Raw genomic sequence first — 27,796 nt, 5'->3', positions numbered from 1 at the left:
CTGCGCCACAGCCCGAGCCCTATAGAGACATAGGCCATCACTACTTCCTGTGGCAGAGCTATTTCCTTCCAAAACATTCTGGAACAGAAGAAAACAAGGTTTGCATCTGCTCTAAATTACACAATTATGATTAGAGGATGTCATACAATATACATTTGTACACCCTCAAATGCTTATAAACAATCAAACAGTGGCTCTATTTACACTCGTGGTTCCCAACCTTTGGTCCTCCACTTGTTCTGGACTTTAGCTCCCACAGTTCCTAACAGCTGGTAAGCTGGCCGGGATTTCAGAGAGTTGAAATCTAAAATAATTGGAGGACCAAAGGTTGAGAACCACTGATCTACACTGATCATTTAGGTTGGTATGGGGATGGATCAGCCTGTGGACAATCACAAAATGCACATAGGTTGATCCAGATTAACCTGGGAAAAGCTGATTGACCCTGGGTTACCTTAACTCAAGGGGAAACCTAAATCCTGAACCAGGATTCACGTTCTCTCCAGAGATATGGCAGTCCAGACACCCACAGCTGGTTCCTACACCTCAACAGCCATGTCATACTCCTGAGACTGCAGTGACCTGAGACACAGGATAGCTGTAGACTCTTGTCCCTTCCCTCGTGTTTTTCTTTTTTCTTCCATGGCTTGTGACTCATGTAGGAGAATGGAAGGCAGGAATGGGGAGTTATATGTGTATAACTGAGATGTTCTATTGCCACCGTGGTTCTCAACCTGGGGTCCCCAGATGTTTTTGGCCTACAACTCCCAGAAATCCCAGACAGTTTACAAGCTGTTAGGATTTCTGGGAGTTGAAGGCCAAAAACATCTGAGGACCCCAGGTTGAGAACCACTGTATTACCATAACTTCAATTAATGAAGTTCAAAGGAGCACCAAAAACTTTTATTTCCCTCTCGTTTATCTCTCACAGGTTGACATGGGCTGTAGACATCATCAGGAGGAAGACTGGCAAACCCAAACTGGGCAGTCAGTAGAAGAAGGGACTTCGGGTGAGGAACAAAGGAAATGGGTGGGTAGACTTTGCTGGATTCTCTCTCTCTACTGTGTGTTTGTAATTTTTTTTAGATAGATGTTTCATATGACTGCAGAAAATTGGAATTCATCTGCCTGCCATACTTGGAGTCCAGAAGGAATTTGCTTCCACCAAAGCTTTTCTCTTTCTCTCCTAATCTATTACTTGCTCAACCCTATAGCTACTGCTGTTATTGTAACCTTTTTATCAAGGAAATGTTAAAGCCTTGCAAAATAGTTGCATTTCTTTGGTAAGTTAAAATTAAAATAAAATGTTATGAACTTTCTTTTTTCCATCTCTATGTAGGCAGGATCAGTCAATATGAGTTTTCAGGACATGGAAGGGAAGTTCAAATGGAGACATACTTTTTCAATATAATTTGATAAGAAAAAATGACCCCAAGTCATGGCAAGAACATGCTCTAATATGTTGAAGATGTGAGAGAATTGATGCAAAAAGGGAACCAATGCAACACACTCCCTGGAAGATGTTTGCATGGTTAGTTAAGATGGAGCAGAGGGAGGTTTATTATCTACAGTACTAATCACAAAGACTTGGGCTTCTAATAAAGACCGTTCAACAGACAGTTGATGCTATGAGTGTTGATTTCAGTTTTGTCAAGGTTTGTGCCTTATTGTCACATATCTATATATATAAAAATGTAATGTTCGTTTTGCTATGGAGTAAACTACAAAACCACTGAACCAAATCACACCAAATTTGGCCACAAAAGACATAGTCATCCAAAATATGTATTTCAATCAAAAAGCCTAGAAAGGTAGTCCAAATTACAGAGGATGAGGAAGAGCCTTTCTCTCTCTAACTGCCAGTTAGATAGGTAGGCTCTGCTGCCTTGAGACCCCCCCCCCCCCCGCTGCCTTTAGGCCTCGCCCCCTTCGTATCCTAGCAACTCCCTCAGCCAAAATGGTGCCCAGGGCGCAGGCAGAGTGCACTTAGGCCTGATCCACACTGCCTATAAAATACAGATTATCTGATTTGAACTGGATTATATGGCAGTGTAGACTCAAGGTCCTTCCACACAGCTATATTACCCATTTATAATCTTGCATTATCTGCTTTGAACTGGATTATCTTGAGTCCACACTGCCATATAATCCACTTCAGTGTGAATTTTATACAGCTGTGTAGAAGGGGCCTCATATAATTCAATTCTAAGCAAATAATATAAGATTAAAAGTATAATATGAAATAATTACTGTGGTATAATAATACAGAACAATATAATCTCTAAAACCAGGACAGTAAGTAAAGAGCAACACTCTGAAAACAAGGGAAATTGGGAATTCCAGAAAGGAAACAATCAGGACCAGCTAACACTTCCTAACAAAGGATTCCCCAGGTAGGAAGCAGCCAGGCTTTGAAGCTGCAAGGCCATTAAATGCTAATCAATGTGCCTAATTGCAACATTCATATCTTCCACACTGAGAATATTAATTGCTATTCAAACTGGCCAACCAAGGATTCTGCAAGGTAGAAAGCAGCCAGGCTTGCAAGCAGCAAGGCTATTCAGTGCTTTTCAACCTGGCCAACCAAGATTTCCCCTAGGTGAAAAATCCCCAGGCTTTGAAGCCACAAGGCTACGCCATCCCATTCAACCTGGCCTAGCAAGGATGCCCTATGTAGAAAGCAGCCAGGCTTTTAAGCTGCAAGACTACTCAGTGCAATTCAATCTGGCCAAACAATGATTCCCCTACAAACTACAACTCCAAAACTCAAGGTCAATCTCCACCAAACCCTTCCAGTATTTTCTGTTGGTCATGGGAGCTCTGTGAGTCATGTAGCAGAACTCCAAAGGAAAGTAGCCAGGCTTCAAAGTGGCTCTTTGATTGAGGGTGCTACTCCAGAAAACAGCCAGGCTTTGAGGCTGCAAGGCTATTCACTGCTATTCCACTTGGCCAACAAATGATTCCCATAAGCCACAGCAACGCATGGCTGGGCAAAGCTAGTTATCTATATAAAACACAATTATAGCTATTAAATAGAAGAAGGAAGAGATATATAAGTAAAGTTTGTGTTCCTTACAAAACACACAATGAGTGTCTAGGAAAGAAAGTGATTTTATTTTCATTGGTGGTACCCCCTGACTGTCTCGTATTCTTGTCAGTGTTGTAAGAACTATGGTTTAGATCAGTGGTTCTCAACTTTCCTAAGGCAGCGACCCCTTAATACAATTCCTCATGTTGTGGTGACCTCCAACCATAAAATTATTTTCATTGCTACTTCATAACTGTAATTTTGCTACGTTTATGAATATCTGATATGCAGGATGTATTTTCATTCACTGGACCAAATTTCGCACAAATACCCAATATGCCCACATTTGAATACTAATGGGGTTGGGGGGGATTGATTTTGTCATTTGGGAGTTGTAGTTGCTGGGATTTACAGTTAACCTACAATCAAAGAGCATTCTGAACTCCACCAACAATGGAATTGATCCAAACTTGGCTCACAGAACTCCCATGACCAACAGAAAATACTGGAAGGGTTTGGTGGGCATTGATTTTGAGTTTTGGAGTTGTAGTTCACCTACACCCAGAGAGCACTCTGGATGCAAACAGTGATGGATCTGGACCAAACTTGGCACGAACACTCAATATGCCCAAATGTGAACACTGGTGGAGTTTGGAGAAACAGACCTTGACATTCGGGAGTGGTAGAGTTTTCTGATGGTCTTTAGCGACCCCTCTGACACCCCCTCGAGACCCCCCTCAGGGGGCTCGACCCCCAGGTTGAGAAACATTGGTTTAGACCTTTTTCTTTTTACCTTGCTACTGATTTTCATTTGGTTTAATACTGTAATCTCTTTAAAATTTATTTACTGATGCAGTGCTGTTTTTCTCTTTTTCTGTTTTTTTAAAATATATATTCTGTTTCGAGTCAATGTTTTATTGTAATCTCAGTGTGCTGTTGAATTTTATATTTTGAATATACTTTAAACCATCGCAAGAATTTGAGTGTATGGTTTGTTTAAAAGTACACTAAAGGAATGGCTGGATAGACTAAATACACTGGGCACTAACTCTTTCTGCGGTAACAGAACATAACCAATATATTCTTGAGGATGTGCAGCTCAATACTTTGGAGAGAATAGCTACACTGGTGGAAATACCAATGGTACTATCAAGAACAAATAAGGGAGTAGGAAAATATAGAATATAGAAAGGAGAACGGTTCTATATGTAAGTTATGTGAAGATTTGTAACATTCCTGGGGAAAAAAGGAAATTGTATGTTTTTTTTAAGGAATGGTTTTAGTGCAAAGGACAGCCTTGAGCCATACCCATTTTGGTGGCTGTTTAGGTCCCCAGCCAAAATATTTGTGTCTTCTTTGCTTTAATAGCTTCTTCGCTTTACTGCGAGTTTTAGAGTAAGTGTGGGTATCATGGCACCCTCCCAATGCCTGACTACCCTTAACCAAAAAAAGCCAAAAGTGAGGAAGATTGAAAATTGTAATCCCGTATCTGGAGGGACACATATTTTCTCCAGCTTTTTCTCCAGGAAAGATGTATTGTCTCACATGTTATGCATGGTTGAAACTATACACCATGTTTTGCCTTAGTCATCACAGGCAACCACTCATGGACAAGTATGATTGTCTTCAAGGATAGCGTCTTGGTGGTGGGTCCATAAGTGACTGTGAGAATTTGGATTCACGTAGTCTTTCACAATGAAGACAATTGATTTCCAGATAGAAGATAATTGTGACAAGGGTTTGCTTGATGTATCTTCTTCTTGCCACATTTCTTCCTTTCGCCCCATATTTCTGCCTCTTCAAAATCCACAGCACTGACTTCCAGGTAGAACACTTGAGGGCCAGGGCTTCCCAGTTCTCCATGTTTTCCCCACATTTCTTAAGATTTGCTTTATGAATCTTTTGCTGTCCACCAACATTCTGTTTTCTGGGTTGTTGTATGTTTTCCGGGCTGTATGGCCATGTTCCAGAAGTATTCTCTCCTGACGTTTTGCCCACATCTATGGCAGGCCTCCTCTGAAGATTTCTCCATTTCTAAGCCAAAGAGCCAGCGTTGTCCGTAGACAACTCCAAGGTCATGTGGCTGGCATGACTGCATGGAACGCCGTTACCTTCCCGCCGGAGTGGGATCTACCATGTTGTCAAAGGCTTTCATGGCTGGGATCACAGGGTTGTTGTATGTTTTCCAGGCTCTATGGCCATGTTCCAGAAGTATTCTCTCCTGACATTTCGCCCACATCTATGGCAGGCATCCTCAGAGGTTGTGAGGTATGGAGAAACTAAGAAAGGAAGGTTTATATATACCTGTGGAAAGTCCAGGACAAGATAAGAACTCTTGTCAGTTGGAGGCCAGTGTGAATGTTGTAGTTAATCATCTTAATTAGCATTGAATAGCTTCATCTCCTGGCTTCTTCCTGCCTGGGGGCATCCTTTGTTCAGAGTCGTTAGCTGCCCCTGGTTCCCATGTCTGGAACTCCTCTGTTTTCAGAGTGTTGCTTCTTATTTACTGTTCTGATTTTTTAGTTTTTTAATATTGGTAGCCAGATTTTGTTCATTTTCATGGTTTCCTCCTTTCTGTTTTCTGTTCTTGAGCTGAGAATAATGTAACTGCTTTGGGAGACATTGATGAGGCATTTGGACAACATGGCCAGTCTAGCAAAATTGATGCAGAGACTTCCGCTCCAGTCCTCTTGTTACCCTCAGGCTGTGGGTAACATTGACACATGAGTACATTGCTCTCTGTTTTTCTTAAACAGAGGGACTGCCAGGTGATCTGGAGGGGGGAGGGACAGCCAGGTGATCTGGGAGGGCTAGTCAGTGGCTTCCATATTGAGAGTACAGGTCAATTATTCTGCTCATTTAGAATTCCAGATTTTCAATGATCTTCCCAAGTTGCCGAACCCTAATATATTTTGAAAATTGGCCTAAAATCTGGAGTAAACCCATACCCCTGATATGGAAGCCTCTTGCGAGATAGCTGGCAATGAGGGAAGTGTGCTATGGTCAATACTGGGGAGATAGGAAACAAGAAAAGTGTGGTATGTGTGTAAAGCATATAAGTATAAAATGGACAATATTTTTGTGACCTTGGGCCTTATTTTTGAGATGATAACTGCTTGACGTGTAGTTGGTGTGTAATTTTTTGAGTTTTTAATGCCTTTTTAAGGAGAAGCCTCCGGTGGCGCAATGTGTTAAAGTGCTGAGCTGCTGAACTTGCAGACCAAAAGGTCATAGGTTCAAATCCGGGGAGCGGAGTGAGTGCCCGCTGTTAGCTCCAGCTTCTGTCAACCTAGCAGTTTGAGTAGATCAATAGGTACCGCTCCAGCAGGAAGGTAACGGCATTCCATGCAGTCATGCTGGCCACATGACCTTGGAGGTGTCTACGGACAACGGCGGCTCTTCGGCTTAGAAATGGAAATGAGCACCAACCCCCAGAGTCGGACATGACTGAACTTAACGTCAGGGGAAACCTTACCTTAAGGAGATGGGGGAATCCGGCTTTATTGGAGAAAGGGATTTTCTTGCATAGAAATTGATCAGGTGATAAATGTCAACCCTCAGATTCACTTGTGGAATGAAACATCGGATCCCGTAGAATCATAGAGTTGGAAGAGACCTCATGGGCCATCCAGTCCAACCCCCTGCCAAGAAGCAGAAAAATCACATTCAAAGCACCCCCGACAGATGGCCATCCAGCCTCTGCTTAAAAGTCTCCAAAGAAGGAGCCTCCACCACACTCTGGGGCAGAGAGTTCCACTGCTGAACAGTTCTCACAGTTAGGAAGCTCTTCCTAATGTTCAGGTGGAATCTCTTTTCCTATAGTTTGAGAAGATAGTAAGAAAGGGGGAAGAAATGCAGAAGAAGAAAAAGAAGGGAGTGAATTTCCCTTCTGAGAGGAAGATTTCTCTCACTTCCTACAGAGGTGAGAGGATCGATCTCTCCTGTCCTTCGCTGAAGGGAGCATTTGTTGGATTTTCTCCCAAAACATGGGAGTGTGTTGTCGAAGGCTTTCATGGCCGGGATCTTAGGTTGTTGTATGTTTTCCGGGCTGTATGGACATGTTCTAGAAGTATTATCTCCTGACGTTTCGCCCACATCTATGGCAGGCATCCTCAGAGGTTGTGAGGCAAGGATAAACTAGGCAAGGAAGGAAAATATATATATATCTGTGGAGAGTCCAGGGTGTGGCAAGAGTCCTTTGTCATTTAGAAGCCAGTGTTAATGTTTCAGTTAATCAGCCTAATTAGCATTGGAAAATCCAACAAATGCTACGGTCAGTGAAAGACAAGAGGGATCCTCTCTCCTCTGCAGGAGTCTACCAGATACCATGCAGCTGTGGACAAGTCTACATAGGGACCACCAAACGCAGAACCCAAACACGAGTCAAAGAACATGAAAGGCACTGCAGACTAATTCAACCAGAGAAATCAGCCATAGCAGAGCACCTGATGAACCAACCTGGACACAGTATATTATTTATAAAGGTAAAGGTAAAGGTTTTCCCTGACGTTAAGTCCAGTCGTGACCGACTCTGGGGGTTGGTGCTCATCTCCATTTCTAAGCCAAAGAGCCGGCGTTGTCCATAGACATCTCCAAGGTCATGTGGCCGGCATGACTGTATGGAGCACCGTTACCTTCCCGCTGGAGTGGTACCTATTGATCTACTCACATTTGCATGTTTTCGAACTGCTAGGTTGGCAAGAGCTGGGGCTAACAGCGGGCACTCATTCTGCTCCTGGGATTTGAACCTGGGACCTTTTGGTCCGCAAGTTCAGCAGCTCAGCACTTCAATACACTGTGCCACCAGGGGCCCCTTATTTGAGAACACAGAAATGCTTGACCACTCCAACAACTATCATGTCAGACTACACAGAGAAGCCATTGAAATCCACAAGCATGTGGACAACTTCAACAGAAAGGTGGAAACCATGAAAATGAACAAAATCTGGCTACCAGTATTAAAAAACTCAAAAACTAAACAGTAGGTGGGAAGCAACACTCTGAGGGCAGAGGAGCCCCAAGGACGGCTAATGACTCTGAACAAAGGATACCCCCCAGACAAGAGACAAACCTTTCCAATGCTAATTAGGGTGATTAACTGAAACATTAATGCTTGCTTCCAACTGACAAAGGACTCTTGTCACACCCTGGACTCTCCACATATATTTTTTCCTTCCTTGCCTAGTTTATCCTTGCTTAACAACCTCTGAGGATGCCTGCCATAGATGTGGGCGAAACGTCAGGAGAGAATACTTCTGGAACATGGCCACACAGCCCGAAATACATACAACAAATAGGAATGTGGTAGTGTGCTTGGAAGACTCTTGGCCAGTTATGAGGAGGAGAAGGAGGCAGAAGCGCCTCCACAGAGAACATTCTTCAGCGGTCCTTAGAATGAAGACTCGAAGGGGCGGGGCGAGGACCATAGATGAGCCAATGGGGGGGGCAGTCTTGAGATTGGCAGCACAGCTGTTTGGGGAAGGCTTGCTCTTTCTTCCAAGGGGCGCCCACACGAGAGAGAGAGAGAGAGAGACACCCACCGGACTGGCTTCCAGTGAGGCCGGGCTCTTCCCCTCCCTGGCTCTCTGGCTGGCTGGCTCCTTCCCTCCTCCCCGCGAGAGGCAGGCGGCGCGCTGACTGATCTGGCGAACAGGGGCTTCTGTGTAAACTGAGGCTAAACAAACACAGATGGCTCCCGCGGCGTGCCTTCCCCAAAAATGCTGGCAATGCGGCCGGGACTTCAGATGACAGGCTGAGCCGGGGCTGAGTGGAGGGAAGAAGCAGGAGAAGGGCTGGAAGAAGGGAGAAAAGCAGCGGACGGAGGGACTCCCAATATGAAGAACACGCAGCTGGCAGAGGCGGAGGCGGCGGAGGCGGCGCGTTGGAAGCGGCTCTGCCTGCAGGAGCTGAGCGGCATCAAGAAGCTCCGCAGGAAGAGCCGGGAGCCCGCCAGGCTGCCCATCCCTCCCCCTCCACCACCACCACCACCTCCACCCGAGGGAGCGGTGGACCTCCGGCGAGGGCGGCCCTTCCCGGCGGGGCTGCTCGGCTCCCCCTCGCCACCCGGGAAGGACGCGCCGCCGTCGAGGATCGCGCTCTGCCCGCCGCCGGAGAGCGCCTACCCGCCGGGCTTCTCCGCCGCCCGCCCGGAGCCCCCTCGCTCCCCTTCCCCGCCTCGGAAGCGGGACCCGCCGGGCGCCTCGTCGGAGATCAAAGCGCTGCAGCAGACGCGGCGCCTCCTGGCCAACGCCCGCGAGCGCACCCGCGTGCACACCATCAGCGCCGCCTTCGAGGCCCTGCGCAAGCAGGTAAGCGCCAGGAGGGGGCCAGGCAGGCGGCATGGGCAAACCTGGGCTCTCCAGGGGGGTTGGACTTCAACGCCCACGCCGGCTGTTAGGAATGGTGGGAGTTGAAGTCCAAAACACCCGGAGGGCCCAAGTTTGCCCATGTCTGCACAGATTCGTGTCCTTGCCAAAAACAACCACTAGGTGGCGTTCGGAAAACTCTCTTGCCATTTTTTTCAAAATAACATTGAGCTAATGTACAGTAGAGTCTCACTTATCCAACACTCGCTTATCCAACGTTCTGGATTATCCAACACATTTTTGTAGTCAATGTTTTCAATATATTGTGATATTTTGGTGCTAAATTCATAAATACAGTAATTACTACATAGCATTACTGCGTATTGAACTACTTTTTCTGCCAAATTTGTTGTCTAACATGATGTTTTGGTGCTTCATTTGTAAAATCATAACCTAATTTGATGTTTAATAGGCTTTTCCTTAATGCCTCCTTATTATCCAACATATTCGCTTATCCAACATTTTGCCAGCCCGTTTATGTTGGATAAGTGAGACTCTACTGTATTTATTTATTTACAGTACAGTAGAATCTCACTTGTGGCCCCTGGTGGTGACGCAGTGTGTTAAAGCACTGAGCTGCTGAACTTGCAGACCGAAAGGTCCCAGGTTCAAATCCCGGGAGCGGCTTGAGCGCCCGCTCTTAGCTCCAGCTTCTGCCAACCAAGCTGTTCGAAAACATGCCAATGTGAGTAGATCAATAGGTACCGCTCCAGCAGGAAGGTAAGGGTGCTCCATGCAGTCATGCCGGCCACATGACCATGGAGGTGTCTACGGACAACGCCGGCTCTTCGGCTTGGAAATGGAGATGAGCACCAACCCCCAGAGTCGGTCACGACTGGACTTAACATCAGGGGAAAACCTTTACCTTACCTTTAGAGTCTCACTTATCCAACGTTCTGGGTTATCCAACGCATTTTTGTAGTCAATGTTTTCAATGCATCATGATATTTTGGTGCCAAATTCGTAAATACAGTAATTACTACATAGCATTATTTCGTATTGAACTACTTTTTCTGTCAAATTTGTTGTAAAACATGTTTTGGTGCTTAATTTGTAAAATCATAACCTAATTTGATGTTTAATAGGCCTTTCCTTAATTCCTTAATTGCAACATTCACACGTCCCGCCAACAGTTCTTTCTCCCACCCTGGACCTTCCACAAATATATAAACCTCCCTTGCTTAGTTTCCAATATACCTCACAACCTCTGAGGATGCCTGCCATAGATGTGGGTGAAACGTCAGGAGAGAATGCTTCTAGAACATTCATTATTATTCATTTATACCCCTAACAGCCACACGCTTTGATCAGTGAAAAACAAAGCAACTACTGTCAGTATTAGGTTAAAAATAACAGTTAAAAGACAATAAATACAATTAAAATGCATAATCCCCCCCAAAAAAGAAATCCCAGCCACAAACTCCCCAGCAAACCTGGCGTAGATCCAGGTTATTTGAAGGACCATCTCACTCTCTCTACAAATATGTCAGAAATCTACAATTCTTTGGAAAGGGCCTTCCTTCTGTCTCGCCACTTGCTTAAGTGCTTTGGTGGAAACATAGATGCCTTTTCCATGGATGCTCCCAGTCTCTGGAATTCCCTCCCAAGAGTGACTAGGTTGGCCCCATCCCTGCTGGCCTTCCACAGGCAGCAAAATACATTGCTGGGGAGCTTATGGGTGGAATTTGGGGAGGATGCTAAGTTTCTAAAAGTAACTTTAATTGTATGTATTATATTTTGATTGTATTTTAACTTTATATCCAGGCACTAATATTTAATTTTTTAAAAAATATTAAATTGTGTGGTTGTTTGCCACCTTGAATCTCAATGGCAGTGGTTCTCAGCCTGTGGGTCCACAGATGTTTTGGCCTTCAACTCCCAGTAATCCTAACAGCTGGTAAACTGGCTGTAGGCCAAAACACCTGGGGACCCACAGGTTGAGAACCACTACCCTATGGGGAGAAAGGCGCGATGGAAATAAAGGTAGTAATGCAGTACTAATATTAGTAATAATATCCTAGACTGGTTTGGGAAATGTGCTCTGTACATGCCTCCCTTCCTTGCCCTTGCTTAGCATCACCCAAGGCTGAGGCAAAGAGCAATCTATCCCACTCCTATACACTGTGTGATCCCCATTGAGAACTGTTGTTCTCCGTTCAGTGGTGTCTGGGCTGGAGAACGTCCCTTGGACTGTGCTCCATGAATCGGAGCCCTCTTCCTGCCCTCATGGCACCCAGAACCTTCCTTCTCTTTTGTGGCTCCCCAGCAGAGTCCCTGGTTGATGTTCTCCATCCAACACTGAACATCAAACTTTTGTCTCCCAGGTCAATCCTTCCTCCAAAGGTGCTCAACAGCATCAGTGCCCAGGGAGAGATATGTCCCGCGACCTTTCATTGAAAGGCCGCCCCAAGATCTCAGGTCTTAGTTCCTAATCTGATTATCAGGTTACATGGTTTTGGTTGGTAAGAAAACAGGAGAGGAACATTTGGTTCCTGCGGAGGATCGTTAAACAATGAATGGCATGCAGCTAATTGCGTGACACTCTGTGATTTTGGCTGACCTATGATTGCCTTCCTCCACCCACCTTCATGCCAAAAAAGTAAAGTTGGATGCAACACCGCTATTATCAAAAGTTCACACGGGTCTCATGCCGGGTGTAAATTATATTTTCCTGTTAATCAAATACACTTTCCTGTCAGTTACTAAGCTATGTGCTCATAGTATTGTTCTTCCCGAAGTGAAAGCTCTGAAGCTCTAAAACCCTCTGGTGGCCTAGGGGATAAAAGCCTTGTGACTTGAAGGTTGGGTGCTGACCTGAAGGCTGCCAGGTTCAAATCCCACCCTGGGAGAGCGCAGATGAGCTCCCTCTATCAGCTCCAGCTCCATGCGAGGACATGAGAGAAGCCTCCCGCAAGGATGGTAAAACATCAAAACATCTGGGCGTCCCCTGGGCAACGTCCTTGCGGACAGCCAATTCTCTCACTCCAGAAGCAACTCCAGTTGCTCCTGACATGAAAAAAAATCTAGTTCAATGGAGTTAACCTGCATTCTGAAACTGTATAATATGGCAATATAGACCCAGACTCAGTCTGCAACTGATTGCCCCGTGGCACAATCTGTGGGTCCCCAGATGTTTTGGCCTTCAACTCTCAGAAATCCTAACAGCTGGTAAACTGGCTGGGATTTCTGGGAGTTGTAGGTCAAAACACCTGGGGACTCACAGGTTGAGAACCACTGATATAGAATAAAGCTTCTTACACTGTGGGTTATGACCTCATTTGAGGTCCCATAAGAAAATGTGGACTCACAAAAAATATGTAACCTGCCTCTAAAGGCTGTTTTAGACATTTACATGAATCTATTACCAGCAACATGCAGCAAATGCTTCAGTTATACTTCATAGAAAAGGAAAACAAGCCTCCATTGTATAGCATGCCTTGCAAATGCAATTTTTGCTTGCTGGCTGTATTTTTGCAGTTTCAGTTAAAGTTGTGTATCTACACACACACACACACATATTTATATGTACTACATTTATATCCCGCTCTTCTCACCCCGAAGGGGACCCAGAGCGGCTTACAAATCAAATGTACATACAATATATTATTAGCATAGCACAATATAAGCAATAAATTACTATATTGTACTATATCATTATATGGTAACATTATTAGTAATATTACATTTAATATATAATATATAATTAATATTATTATATTGTATTATTATTAGTATAATATTGTATTACGTATTTCTATATACCCATGGTCACATAAGATTTTCTCAGGCAAAAAGTAGCTGCAAATGGGAAAAGGTTAAGAAGTCCTAGTATAGAAGACTGAAAACGTTATTATAATAAAATGTTATCCAGACAAAACATTTGTTTCTGGGTGTATGCTGACTGGGAGAATAACATATATCAAAGCTGGGATAGGAAGCCAAGTCATTTTCATCTTAATCTGGTTCCAGAACCATGCTCTTAAGAAGGCACACCCTCTTCCTCTGAGACTCAATTCAAAGATTTTGATGTTATATCTTATTTTGATTCAGAAGCATCTTTACTTTTTCAGAAACTTGTAAACCTTCATAAATATATCTAAAGATAGATTGAAGTGGTGTCTGTCTCCTCTTTGGCAAATATGGTTTGTTCTGTTGAAATGAAAAATAAATAAAAAGAACAATAGAGAGAACTTAATTTTCTCTCTCAAACTCATTTTTTTCTTTCCCGTTCTTCTCTGTATAAGCCAATATGCAGACCAAAATACACTAAACAGTGGTTCTCAATCTGTGGATCCCCAGGTGTTTTGTCCTACAATCCCAGCCAGTTTACCAGCTGTTAGGATTTCTGGGAGTTGAAAGCCAAAACATCTGGGGACCCACAGGTTGTGAAACACTACACAAAAGGCATCAGATCATATTTGATCTTGGAAGCTAAGCAAGGTCAGTCCCGATTGGAACTTGCGAGGGAGACCACCAGTAATAGGCTAAATTTGAGAGGAAGAAATTGGCAAAACATCTTCTGAATATTCCTTGTCTAAGAAAACCCTATGAATTCATAGGGTCAATGTCATTCAATGGCAACCTGAAGACAGACATGCACACATTCCTCTCCACCGTTCCTGAGTTCCTTTAAACTACAAAAACATTTGAAGTGGGAAAAACTGAATGACTTTTGCTTGGAAATTCGAAAACTCTCCTTATTATCTCATGAAAATTGGAGTTTGATGAGGGCACAGACTTCTCCACTCACAGAATGAAAGTTACTAGGACCCTCTTAGGAGAGAAAACCATTATGAAATTGTACTTTGATATTGAAATATGTGCTCAATATGGCAGAAAAACTTACTGTGATGTGCTACAGAACTTGATTCTGGTATGAGATGCACCTTCAGTGCTGGTAGTCTGGGCTGACTGCTCACCCAATACTCATCCAGCTGATTCAGCAGACCTACTGTAGAAAAAAAAGCTCTTCCCACATTCAAAAGATCACAGATACTGATGTCAATAGCACTGTTTGGATGGCAATATACAGAAATGTCAGGTTACTGATATATTGGAACATAGCACTGCTTCCTGTCTGTAGTTTGTATTTATTTGCAAGTCATCTGAGGCTGCTTCTAAAAGGTAAAGGTAAAGGTTTTCACCTGACATTAAGTCTAGTCATGTCCAACTCTGGGGGTTGGTGCTCATCTCCATTTCTAAACTGAAGAGCCAGCATTGTCCATAGACACCTCCAAGGCCATGTGGCCGGCATGACTGCATGGAATGCCGTTACCTTCCCACTAGAGCGGTACCTAGTGATCTCACATTTGCATGTTTTTTGAACTGCTAGGTTAGCAGAAGCTGGGGCTAACAGCGGGAGCTCACCATGCTCCTAGATTCAAACCGCCAAGTTCAGCAAGTCCAGCAGCTCAGCAGTTTAACTCGCTGCGCCACTGCATTATACCCCAGGATCTGGTTCCAGTTTATCTAATTTAAACTGGATTATATGAGGCTTCAATGCCAAATAACCTGGGATAAGAAGATAATCAGGAAACAGATCCTAGGATATTAGGGGCAGTGTGGGAATTGTGGGAGTTGAAGGCCAAAATACCTAGAAGGCCAAAGTTTGCCCATGCCTGCCCTAGAAGAAAAGATCGTTATACTGAAAACTTTCTACTTTTGCCATATCATGAGAAGACATGAATCAGTAGAAAAGACAATGATGCTTGTTAAGGTAGACGGCAGTTGAAAAAGAGGAAGACTATGTTTTAAATGAACAGACTTAATCAAGGAAGCCATGGCCCTAAGTCTATAAGATCTGTTGCGCTTTTGATGATAGAGTGGTTTTGAGATCTCTTATTCATGAGTCCACCAAAAGTTGAAGTTGTCTTGACAGCAGTTCACACCAACAAAGTTGACTTTCAATTTGTCAGTAGGCATTTTCTAGGGTCTCCCAAAAAGGACTGGCACATTTTTACAGCAGTTAATTCTTATTATCAGACACAAGAAAGCTATAAGCCTCTGGATTACTTGTTGGTCGTCTTAAGGTATTCTCCCATTCCTTTGTCATCAGACAACAAGTCTCTTGAACAGTTGAATCTTTGACTAAAGTATGGAAACAAATACCACTGGCACAAATTCTGCTAATTTCTAATTCATCAAACATTTCAGCAACTACCGTATATACTCGAATATAAGCCGACCTGAATATAAGCCGAGGCACCTAAGTTTATCACAAGAAAACTGGGAAAACATTGACTCAAGTATAAGCCGAGAGTGGTTTATTTCAGAAATAAAAATAGAAACCAATAAAATTACATTAATCGAGGCATCGGTAGGATAAATGTTTTTGAATATTTACATAAAACTCTAAGATAGGACTGTCCAACTTTGATTAAATCATTATTCTCATCATCTTCAATGTAAATGCCCTTATGTATCCTTTTAATAATAATAGAATAAAATAATAAATGTAATACTAACAATAATAATATCAGAGTGAAATAATCAATGTATTATTAATAATAACAATAGAGTAAAATAATAAATGTAATAATACCAATAAAAATAGAGAGAAATAATAAATGTACCATATATATTTGAGTATAAGCCAGCCAGGACCCTCACTCGAGTATAAGCCGAGAGAGGCTTTTTCAGTCCTAAAAAAAGGGCTGAAAAACTAGGCTTATACTCGAGTATATACAGTAAACTCAATTTATACTTGCCTGACAGTATTATTAAATGCTTCATTGAAAAATGGAGCACTGATGGTGAAATTACCCTACTAGAGAGGATATATAGAAATTCAAGTTTGCAGATGTGGTTCTTCTCCTCCCAACTTTATCTTGTGAGTTATATCAGAGTTAAGAGAGCATGACTTGGGATCTCCCAATTCCCAGTCTGACCCTGTAATGATTTTAGCTCATTTCTTTTATAGCATGTGTTTAAGGCACATACTTCCCAGAAAATGACAAAAAATCCTGTAAAAGGTAGATTTTCTTTGTATAATGGACATGGATTCCAAAACATGCAAGAAGTGTTTTAATAATCGTACTTGGTCCACATCTTTCCCTAAGATTAGGCACACAGTAGGATGCAAAGCTGGGCATATCAATTAACTGCAGTAGTCCTACCTTTTAGTTAGATTGTGGTATGATTGAATTTCACAAAACAGTTGGCGCTGCACATTTGTGGGTATCTCTTTTGCAGATTTGAGTATTCAGAAGCTTGTAGCTATTGCTTAACTAGCTCCACCTCCTCACCCTCCTCTTCCTATCAATCTCCTGCCCTTTCACTAGCCAGATTTTAAATCTCTTTCTAGCTCATCAAACTTCTCATCCCACAGCAAATTCTCTCAACCCTCTCTTCTAAATTGCTTATGAAAGAGCCAAACAGATTTTAAACTACTTTTCAATCCATTGATTGCCTCACCACACACGTCTTCCAATTCACTCCTGGCTTTTGGTGATAAGATGAGAAGGGGAGTGACGGCTGGTGCTGTTGTTAACAGGAGCCTGTAGCATACATGTTTAAAGGGGCTTAGGATATTTGTGTTTTTTCCAATTTGGCAGGGGTTCTGCGCCCATAACCCCGTGAATGTGAAGGGCCAACTGTAGTCTTCTGAGCTGAGGAAGAACATGCATGCTACATTGCCAATGTAGTTGAGCTCTGGGAAGTGTCCTGTGCTGTTGCGCCTGGGGCTATAGCTCTTAGCGAAAGAGGCATGGACGTGACATCTTTCCCCAGGGGATTGCTTCTTGCCCTCCTTTAGGGAAACTGGAACTCCCAAGGACCAAAACACTGTAGATAACTCAAAACTGGTTTTATTGTTCACAAAAGGTTATCCCAATAAGCTGGAAGTTTCAAAGGGGTAAAGGAAAATATACATTACAGTCTTTGGTTGTCTTAAGTCCAAGGAGCTCTGCAGCTGAGAAGCTTTTCCAGGTCCCTCTTTCTGAATGGCTGTGAATCCCGGAGCAATCCTCAGCCTCAGTCCAAATGGCCTATGTTTGAAGACACAGTCTTTCTCTAATGCCAAAGAACTGATCTGAAGGCGCTTGAGACTCCTCAACGTCATCCAGGTTGGCCCTGAATATGAAGCATAAGTCTCAAGGGTAAGAACCTTAGAATTGGTGCTGAGAGGTAACTTAATCAAGGGCTTTTAGAGCCAAGTCTCTCTTTCACATCCATCTGGTAGAAAGCTTGATGATGGAATGAAAAAGGAAACACTGCCCTACTCCAGGAAGAGGTGGAGCCAAACAATTGAGCTGAGGGTGCAATATAACTGGTGCAAACAACATTGATTGACAGCTATAAATAACCAATCAGTCCAACTACATTTACAGGGTAAAAGCAAAATCAGGCATGATACAATTCAAATCTTGCAGCTTACAGTTTGACATATAGATGGCACCACTCGCGCCGTCACATGTCCTGGGTCTTCTGCTATGATGCAGTGTTTGACTTTACTTGGTTTGGAAATCATTGGTTTGCGCATTTTCTCCCATAAACTCTAGTTCTCTACAAACTATATAATTTATCTCAAGAAGGGAAGAATTTCTTCTTGCCATTGCATTTTTCATTATCTTCTAGGTAGCTTCTGGACACCTAGAGCTTGCAAGACAAGTAAACAGGTTCCTTGGGTCTGGCAAGGACCACACAGATTAAGAGTACCACAGGAGCTTGCTTGAAGGGCCCTTCCACACAGCCATATAACCCAGAATATCAAGGCAGATAATCTACAATATTTGCTTTGAACTGGATTATTTGAGTCCACACTGCCATATAATCCAGTTCAATGTGGATTTTACACAGCTGTGTGGAAGAAGCTGAAAATGATGGAATGAGGCAAAGGAAAAATAGATGTTGAGTGATTCAACTATCCTTAAACTCACTGGGTAAACTGGCATTTGGATTTCTACTGAGAGGTGGTCTTTCTACAACCAATAAACAATAGTGCCTTCGAGTGGAATGGTTCATCAGAGGACAGACATGAGGGAAAGTGACCATTGCATTAATACTGTGAGGTGCCAGGCATCTGTTTAAAGATACAATAGCTGCTAAACCATTTAAGAACATTTGAGCACGTAATTATCAATTTGTCATATAGTTGGAAGACTGCCTATAAAGTCAAACACAGGCATATTTAATTTCAGAAGAGCCAATTTTTCAAAAATGAAGTGATTACTATATTCAGTCAACCTCCTTCAGGAAGCATAAAGAGTATTAAAATCACTATGATAGAGATCCAGATAAAATGAAAACCACAGAGTAATATAAGATAGAAGTAAACCCAAGAGGATGCCAGCATGGTTAAATAACAGTGCTAAATAAACCAAAAAGGGGAATGTATAGCTTAAATATGAAAAAAAAGGCATGCAAAGAAGGAATTTGAAGAAGCTTAAGAAATAAGATGTTTATTGAAAATGCTTTTCTTGAACCCACAGATCTTAGATAATTCCCAGACAGGGTCTAAGATTCAGTTCTTCAAAAAAATGCTCAAACTTCAGATTATCTTGGATGAAGAGGATTAGACGGATAATTTTATATACAGCTGCAGGTCTAGGAAAAAGTGGAGAAAACTTTGGCTATCTTGAGAGGCAACTTATTCTGAGAAATGCTCAGGAGGAAGGTATATCATAGCTGGCTTTCCAGACCTCTGCGGTTATGACAGACTGTGACATATTGTGATATCACATAATTAGAGAGGAGACTGTGGCATATTGTTGTATCACAGAATTAGAGCAGAATTTGGGCCACCATGTTTCACTGATTCCACTCTTTCCTGCATGTTTTCTGGGTCTAGCAGCCTTACATGATGTTTCTGATTGCCAGTTGTTTTTCATTAATTTACATCAGAGCTTTCCAAATACTTCATGCCAGTTACACACTTTTTAGATATGCATCCTTTCACGACACAGTAATTCAGTGTTACTAGCAAACCGGAGGTTAAACCAACTCCTTATAAGAGAGACTGATACCTATATAAATTGCAATAATGAAGCGTATGGGGAAATGACAATCTTTAATTTACATATTTGAAATATATAATGTACTAGTTGTGCCCGGCCAAGCGTTGCTGTGGCTTTAGTGGAATAGCAGTGAATAGCCTTGCAACCACAAAGTCTGTCTATATACATATATACATATGTATATGTCTGTATGTGTGTGTTTGTATGTATGTCTGTCTATGTATATAATAATAATGTTTTTACTCGCCTGTCCTCACGGCGGGTTACAATACTGTTATGTGTCTATATGTATAGATATGTACATATGTGTATGTATGCATATATGTATGTGCGTATATATATGTGTGTATGTATGTATGTATGTAGGTGCCGTATATATGTATGTGTGTATATATGTGTGTATGTTTGTATATATGTCCATATATGTGTATTTGTGTATGTATGTATGTATGTATGTATGTATATATTAATAGGGGCTAAAGTACATGTATAGATAGATAGATAGACAGACACAGTAGAGTTCCGGTTATCCGACATAAAGGGGTGTGCCCAATGTCGGGTAACCGAAACTGACGGATAATAGGGAGGTCCTATTAGCCAAGCCGGTGGCTTGGCAAGGAGGGAAGGGACTTTTGCACCCCGAGCATGGAGGAGTTTCGTAGTTTTGGGTTGTGTAGTTTCGCTGTTTTAATTAAAGTAGAAATGGTCAGAAGCTTTTTTATATATAGATAGATTGCTTATTTCACAGAGACTCGGAAGTTTCTTGTTATGTTTGCATGACACACTTCCGTACTGCAGCCAACATTCTAATGTGCCACACACACAGTTTGGAAAGTTCTGATTTACATACTGAAAGGGTAAAGGTAAAGGTTTTCCCCTGACATTAAGTCTAGTCGTGTCCAACTCTGGGGGGTGATGCTCATCTGCATTTCTAAGCTGAAGAGCCGGCATTGTCCGTAGACACCTCCAAAGTCATGTGGCTGGCATGACTGCATGGAGTGATGTTACCTTCCCGCTGGAGCGATACCTATTGATCTACTCACATGCGCATGTTTTCGAACTAGGTTGGCAGAAGCTGGGGCTAACAGCAGGAACTCACCGCACTCCCCAGATTCAAACCACTGACCTTTTGGTCAGCAAGTTCTGCACTTCAGTGGTTTAACCGGCTGCATCACCGGGGGTCCCTTGCATACTGATAGCAGCCATCATTTCTTCCTTTCAGATCCTCAATATCTGAATGAGATCCTCAATGTACTGACTTATGGTTTGATTTACCCAAGAGGGAATCTCTTTTCTGAATCCAGCCAGGGCTTCCCAGTGGCTATTCATCAGATACATCACATGGTGAAGAGGGCAGACAATAAGAGAAGAATGTGATGTGGCCTTCATGTCTTCTACTTATGTGCTTCCCAGAGGCAACAGGTTGATGAGTATTGGAAACAGAATACTAGGTTACAATGATCTCCTAGTCCACACATGTCAGATGCAAAGCCTGCCACATCATTTTTGTATCCCACGGGGCTGTCAACACCAGGGCAATATAGTTACATGTATAAGTAAAGGTAAAGGTTTCCCCTGATGTTAAGTCCAGTCGTGTCTGACTCTGGGGATTGGTGCTCATCTCCATTTCTAAGCCGAAGAACTGGCGTGGCCGTAGACACCTCCAAGGTCATATGGCTGGCATGACTGCATGGAACGCCGTTACCTTCCCGCCGGAGCGGTACTTATTGATCTACTCACATTTGCATATTTTCGAACTGCTAGGTTGACAGAAGCTGGAGCTAATAGTGGGTGCTCACTCCGCTCCCTGGATTTGAACCTGGGACCTTTCGGTCTGCAAGTTCAGCAGCTCAGTGCTTTAACACACTGAGCCACCGGAGGCCCCAGTTACATGTATACCGTCTTACAATTATAAACAGCCCTTTGAAGGCAACCATAAGGCAGATGTGACCCTCAGTGAAAATGACCTTGATAGCCCTGCTCTAGTTCAATCCAGGAAGGTGGCCTTTGTTTGTAAATACTTACTTGTAGCAAATTGTAGCAAAAGGGCATCTCATCCTTGTTGATGTAATTAGAAAAGAGAGCAACTTGATAACCTTGTTAATAATCAAAACATATATGCACCCAGGATACACATCAGTTCTGTTGTTTTATTAAAGACTTTATTTTCTTTATCTACAATCCTCCTGTTTCACCATAATGACAGAACAATTAGTTCTGTCTAATTGTCTCTTGGTAATTTCCTCAGCTGTTTGCCTATGTCATAGTGTATGTCACAGTTGTAATTCCATGCAGAATATCCAAACATCTTTATGCAGGATTTGTAGTATGTCACATTTCAGTGCCAACCCTTCCTCTTTGAATGTTATTATCTAGATAATCTTTGTGTTGCGGTTTCCCAGATCCTAATTAGTGTAATGAATGAGGGCTGCTTATTTTCTTTGTTGAACAACAGAAGGCAAGGGTAAAAATAAGAGTTAGTGTTTACCTATGATATAAAGAGCCATTATGTTAATACAATGTAGCTTTGGATTTTTCATGTGCCTTAATTATTATTTATCACAAAAAGACAAGCTTTAAAAAACCCTAGTGGTAGCTTAGTACTGCAATTAAGGCTTTTGAATATAGTATTATCCTTTTTTTAACCTTTTGTTGTGGAGTGAAAGTACTGAGATCTGCCCTATATCTAGTATGTGTTTTATGCATAATAGGTGGTTTTTGAGAATGGGCTAGAGGGCAGAAAGAACATAAATGAATTAATTTCATTATCTGAATTTATAGACTCATATATGTACCACTTGTTACTGCGTGCAAGCAAGTTTGATTAAATGTCACCAAATATTTCCATAATTATTCCATGATTGAACCCAAAAAGGCACATCAGACACAATGTTAAACCATGAACCTAGGCTTGATTTGTGGGATGTGAGCTCTCCTTATACAGCTGTATGGAACAGTTCAGAAGCTGTCATCTTCATATTAATTTAGTCACAGATTTCCAGTTGTGGACAATGATATTAGACGTAAAGATGGCATGTTGGTTTGGCTATGGTTTGTTAAATCAAGACAAGCTCAAAATATGATTTAAGAAGCTGACTTGTTTCAATCTATATATATAAAAGAGTGATGGCATCAGGGCAGCGGACAAAACAACAAAACTACAGGCCCCCCAACCTCGAAATTTGACAACACAACCCATCATTCACGGCTCTAGGTTGATACAACAAAAAGAAAAGAAAAATAAAGTCCTAATTACAGGGAGAGGAATAATAATTTTTATCCAATTGCTGCCAGTTAGAAGGCTAAGCTCCGCCCACTTGGTCTCCTAGCAACCTACTCAGCCCAGGGGACAGGCACAGTTAGGCCTCACTTAGGCCTCTTCCACAGATTATCAGATTTTAACTGGATTATATGGCAGTGTAGACTCAAGGCCCTTCCACACAGCTATGTAACCCATTTAGAATCTTATATTATCTGCTTTGAACTGGATTATCTTGACTCCACGCTGCCATATAATCCACTTCAGTGTGCATACTAAACATAAAGACTACCATACAACAGACATTCAATACCACCACTACCTCAACAATTTCTCACCAACACCACCAGAAAATGCCACAGCAACGCGTGGCTGGGCACAGCTAGTAAACTATAAGGTTGAGCTGTACATGAAACAATAGTCAATATAGAATTGAATGTTTCCTCTGTCCTCCTTTTGAGAATAAAAGCAAAGAGGAAAATATGCAAGCCAGAAACAACTTTTAACCATGCATGTCTTCTTGTGGCCCTGAGTTCTTGAATGAGCTAATAAGTTAAATAGTTAATTAACAAAGAACCTTACTAAATATTACCTGCCACTCACATTTTCCACAGGTAAAAGGTATGAAAGTATGTCAGCATCACATCTACACATTCCTAGATGTTGATTATGTGTATTTTATAGAATGATTTAGTTTATTATGTGTTTTTAGTGATATTGCAAGCCATGTCAAGCCACGAGGAGAGGTGGGTAAGAATTATTATTATTATTATTATTACTACTACTACTATAGGAAAACATAGTGGTGCTTTGCCTGCTATCTTGGAAGTGTTTTCTGTATCTGTTGCTGGACACAAACTGAACTACTTTTCCATGCTGATTGATGAAAAGGTTGTTGTAGCTTGAAATCTTGCATATTTTTCAGCAAAATGGGTGTAATTAAATTACCTTATCCAATTTGAGCTACACAGAAACACTTCAGGATTGGCTGCAGAAACTGTGCAGAAAGCAAAGGAGAGTCATTTGGGACTGTTGTTGTGACTTATGTGTCTCTGGAAGAGCTTAGTGCCTCCCACTTACTTTTGTCTCGTGCTTCATATTTACTTCAGGACAAAAACAGGATATTGTGAAGTTGCCCAAGAATCTCACACTCTCTCCACAGTCAGCCTTATTGGGTTCTTTCCATAATATTTGGTAGAATATTCTGTATACTCTAAGAAAATGTTGAGTTTGCAATTAAAGGAGATGCTGGGTTAGACTTCTGATACTCTAATCATGAATGCATGTCTCCATCTTTGGGTATTTTTCAGCACACTGTAGAAATAGTTTAAAACATTATGGTCCTAGTTAGTGGACTGAAAATCCAATCTATGCTAACTTTTAAAATAGTTTTAGCTGTTTATTTTTAATATTGCAAAATATGGATTTCATAGACAAAATGGCATATAATCTCATCACTCCTAAGTGCTCCGTTTCGGTTCCTCCAAAAGGGCTATGGAGATTTTAAATTGCCTTCCTTGACGTGACACTTTCTAGTAGCATACCAATCTTAGAATCTGGGTGTTGTGGGATTTGTAGCCCAACACATTAGAAAAGCGCCAAGCTGAGTGAAGGCTGTTCTTAAAACATGATCTCTAACTGTGCACTTAGATCAGTGATGGCCAACCCATGACACGCGTGTCAGCACTGACACGCCTAGCCATTTTTGCTGACACGCTGCCGCATGCAGATTGATTGGATGACTATGCCTTTAGTGGCCAAATTTGGTGTGATTTGGTCCAGTGGTTTTGTTGTTTACTCCATGGGAATTATGCACATTACATTTATATAGATAGATAGATTATTATTATATCATGCTATTATTATTCTATTATTACTGTAGTATATTATCATATTACTACTATTGTATTATTCATTATTCATGACTACAATGAAACTAGAATAGAGAGCAATCAGCATGGAAACTGCAAGAGATACCATAGATTGTTGTACATGGAAATAATGGTAGTAAATAGTTTTTGATTTATTAAATACAGTTATATATTACAATTATACATTTTTGTTATTTAAACTATACATATTGCGAAATTATGGTTTTTTTTCTCAAAGTGACACACCACCCAAATCATGCTAGGTTTTTTGGTGAATTTTGACACACCAAGCGCAAAAGGTTGCCCATCATTGACTTAGTCTGCTCCATCTCTTTTCTTCATTCAATTCCCACTCAACCCCAAAAACACCTGTGACGGCGCGAGTGGCGCCATCTATATGTCAAACTATAAGTTTCAAGATTTGAATTGTTGTATCATGCCTGATTTTGCCCTTACCCTGTAAATGTAGTTGGATTGGTTATTTATATCTGTCAATCAATGTTGTTTGTACCTGTTACATTGCTCACTCAGCAAAACTGTTTGGCTCCACCTCTTCCTGGAGTAGGACTGTATTTCCTCCTTTTCATTCCACCAGCAAGCTCTCTTATCGGATGGACGTGAGAGAGAGACTTGGCTCAAAAAGCCCTTCAAAAGTTACCTCTCAGCACCAATTCTGAGGTTCTTACCCTTGGGACTTACACTTCATGTTCAGGGCCAACCTGAACAACGTTGAGGAGTCTCAAGCGCCTTCACATCAGTCCTTTGGCAACAGAGGAAGACTCTTGTCTTCAGATATAGGTCATTGGACTGAGGCTGAGTTTGCTCCGGCATTCACAGCCAGAGAAAGAGGGATCTGGACAAGCTTCATGGACTTAAACAATCAAAGACTGTAATGTATATATTCTTTTACCCCCTTTGTGAACAATAAACCCAGTTTTTGAGTTATCTACGGTGTTTTGGTCCTTGGGAGTTCCAGTTTCCCTAAAGGAGGGCAAGAAGCAATCCCCTGGGGAAAGATGTCACGTCCATGCCTCTTTCACTAAGAGTACAGCCCCAGGCGCGACGGCACAACACCCTTCAGACAACATAGATGGTGTAAGAGGAGATGGCAAAGAGCTTGGGAAATTTCTGTTAAAATGCCTCTAAAATGCCTGGTTTTCACTATACCTGCCTATTACCAGTCTTTCAGACATGAATTCCCAGTACAGATAGCATGTCCATGTAGGAAAAGGATGAAATTGCAAGCCATCTGTTTTACAATCTTATCTAAGAAACTCTAATAAAGTAAGCTCCAAAGACTAACATTTATCTCCAGGGGGGAAATTATGAGACCTGAACTTGATAGTATACAGAGAGGCATGAACCTCATTCTGGGAAAGTTTTTTGAGTGGGGAGATAAGTAGGTGCACTGTGCAAAAAGTGGATCAGTAACTGTTCTCCTGTTGAGCACTCCTTCTCGGTCAAGCTGTTTATTCCTCCACAGTATTCCAGATGTCTGTTTATTCCCACAAATCTTCATATATCTGGACTAGAGCTTGATATTAGTTGGCTAGGATATGGATTCAATTACTCCCTGCTTGAGTTGCTGTGAGTTTTCTGGGATGTATGGCCATGTTATAGAAGCATTCTCTTCTTTCTGGAGAGAAATATATCAAAACCAGTGAGGAAAGAAGGCAGGTTCAGGGCAAGAATGTTTTTCATGTAGACATGCAACAAGTATCCTCTTAAGAGCAGATAATTCTAAAATCTCTGAATTTGGGGTGTGCAAATGATAGAATCAAATCCAATACAGAAATTAGAGGACAGGGTTATTTCAAGGAGTCAAGTCCCAAGCAATAAATCACAGAGGAATATGGAAGAAAGACTCTTAGGGGTGAAAATGTTGGGCTTCTGTGATAATTTAATCATACAACTATATTTCACTGAATACTAGTAATTCCTCTGTGGCACAGTGACTTACTCAGTCCCATAGTCTTTTAGCTAACTAATCAGAAAATCACTTGGAAGACAATACAAGGTCCTGGGAAAAATAAGGAATTGGTTTTGCAAGGAGTGCAGCTGTCTGAGATAAATGCAAGGAATCTAATTTACTCTAAGCCTTAAGTGCCTTCTGTGCTTATGCAATAGCCTTTCACCAATGAGAAATATGAGTTGTCTTGTTTTTGGGGGGAATCGACAAAAAGCAACCAGAAGCAGTAATCAGAAAGCAAAAGGCAATGATGCAGCCATTAAATATACTGTCTAGGGATTCTGAGTTTGCAATCCAATACATCTGGAGAGCAGATTGAGGAGGGTTGAATTAAATACAGAAATAAGGAAACAAAAAAAATAGTAGTAATTCTCTTTTGATTGATTATCTCTTGAACAAAGAAACAAATAGGAATACAGTGTCCAGCCAAAACATATTTTTCCTTCTGACTCTATTTAAAAATATTCCTATCAACAAAAGCATTCTGAAAATAGTCAAGTTTGGAATAAATACTTAAATTTACCAAGGGTGAGAAAAAAGCTTACCAAATCTCAATTCACAACTTGATTTTGTAACAGAACACACATCTCCCAAATTATTCATTTATCATTTATGTTTAAGTAAAGTATAGATTAATTTTTCCTACTTTCTCATCCCCCTTGGAAAGCTCTACAAAGTTTTTAGGCATATATGAAATATTTAACATCTCTTCTTCTGTGTATTATAAGTGTTTTAAGTGTAGTAAGAAGTAAGAAACAATGCATTAAAATCGTTATAACACAGAATTCCGTTCATAAGAGAAATTTTTAATATATACATATCCCTACACTTTCCTTAGTTAATCTGATACAAACAAGTCCATCAAGGGCATCAAGGTTTATTTCTTCCACCTAAAAAAATATACTCCTGAAGGTTCAGCATTTAGGAGATCGTTAACATTGTAATTTTGGACAATTACAGTGACATTTACAGTTGTTATCGACCCAATGTGCCTCCACCCCAAAAAACCTACCTCCTAAGCCAGGAAGCACCTACTAGAACAATGATGAGCAACCCTTTGCCCTTGGTGTTTCAAAATTCACCAAAAAACCTAGCATGACTTGATTGGTGTGTCACTTCGAGAGAAAAACCCATAATTTCGCAATGTGTATAGTTTAAATAACAAAAATATATAATTGTAATATATAACTGTATTTAATAAATCAGAAACTACTTACTACCATTATTTCCATGTACAACAATCTATGGTACCTCTTGCAGTTTCCATGCTGATTTCTCTCTATTCTAGTTTCAATGTAGTCATGAATCATGAATAATATAATCTATATATATAAAATGATAAAGTTGTTTG

The 27,796-nt window shown here is 41.5% G+C and overlaps 1 protein-coding gene across 1 annotated transcript in view; it reads left to right on the top strand.

Annotated features, from left to right (window-relative positions):
* The first annotated feature begins 8,507 nt into the window (after positions 1-8,507).
* The window catches only part of atoh8 (atonal bHLH transcription factor 8), a 50,185-nt gene continuing 30,896 nt past the window's right edge, over positions 8,508-27,796 (top strand). The window contains exon 1 of the mRNA XM_008119517.3: positions 8,508-9,336. Coding sequence (XP_008117724.2) covers positions 8,863-9,336 — 474 coding nt within the window. The 5' untranslated portion in view covers positions 8,508-8,862. The remainder of the gene's footprint in view (positions 9,337-27,796) is intronic.

The sequence above is a fragment of the Anolis carolinensis genome, chromosome 3 (genome assembly GCF_035594765.1).
Source record: "Anolis carolinensis isolate JA03-04 chromosome 3, rAnoCar3.1.pri, whole genome shotgun sequence".
Classification (NCBI taxonomy): domain Eukaryota; kingdom Metazoa; phylum Chordata; class Lepidosauria; order Squamata; family Dactyloidae; genus Anolis; species Anolis carolinensis.
This window is presented reverse-complemented; position numbering and strand designations above follow the sequence as displayed.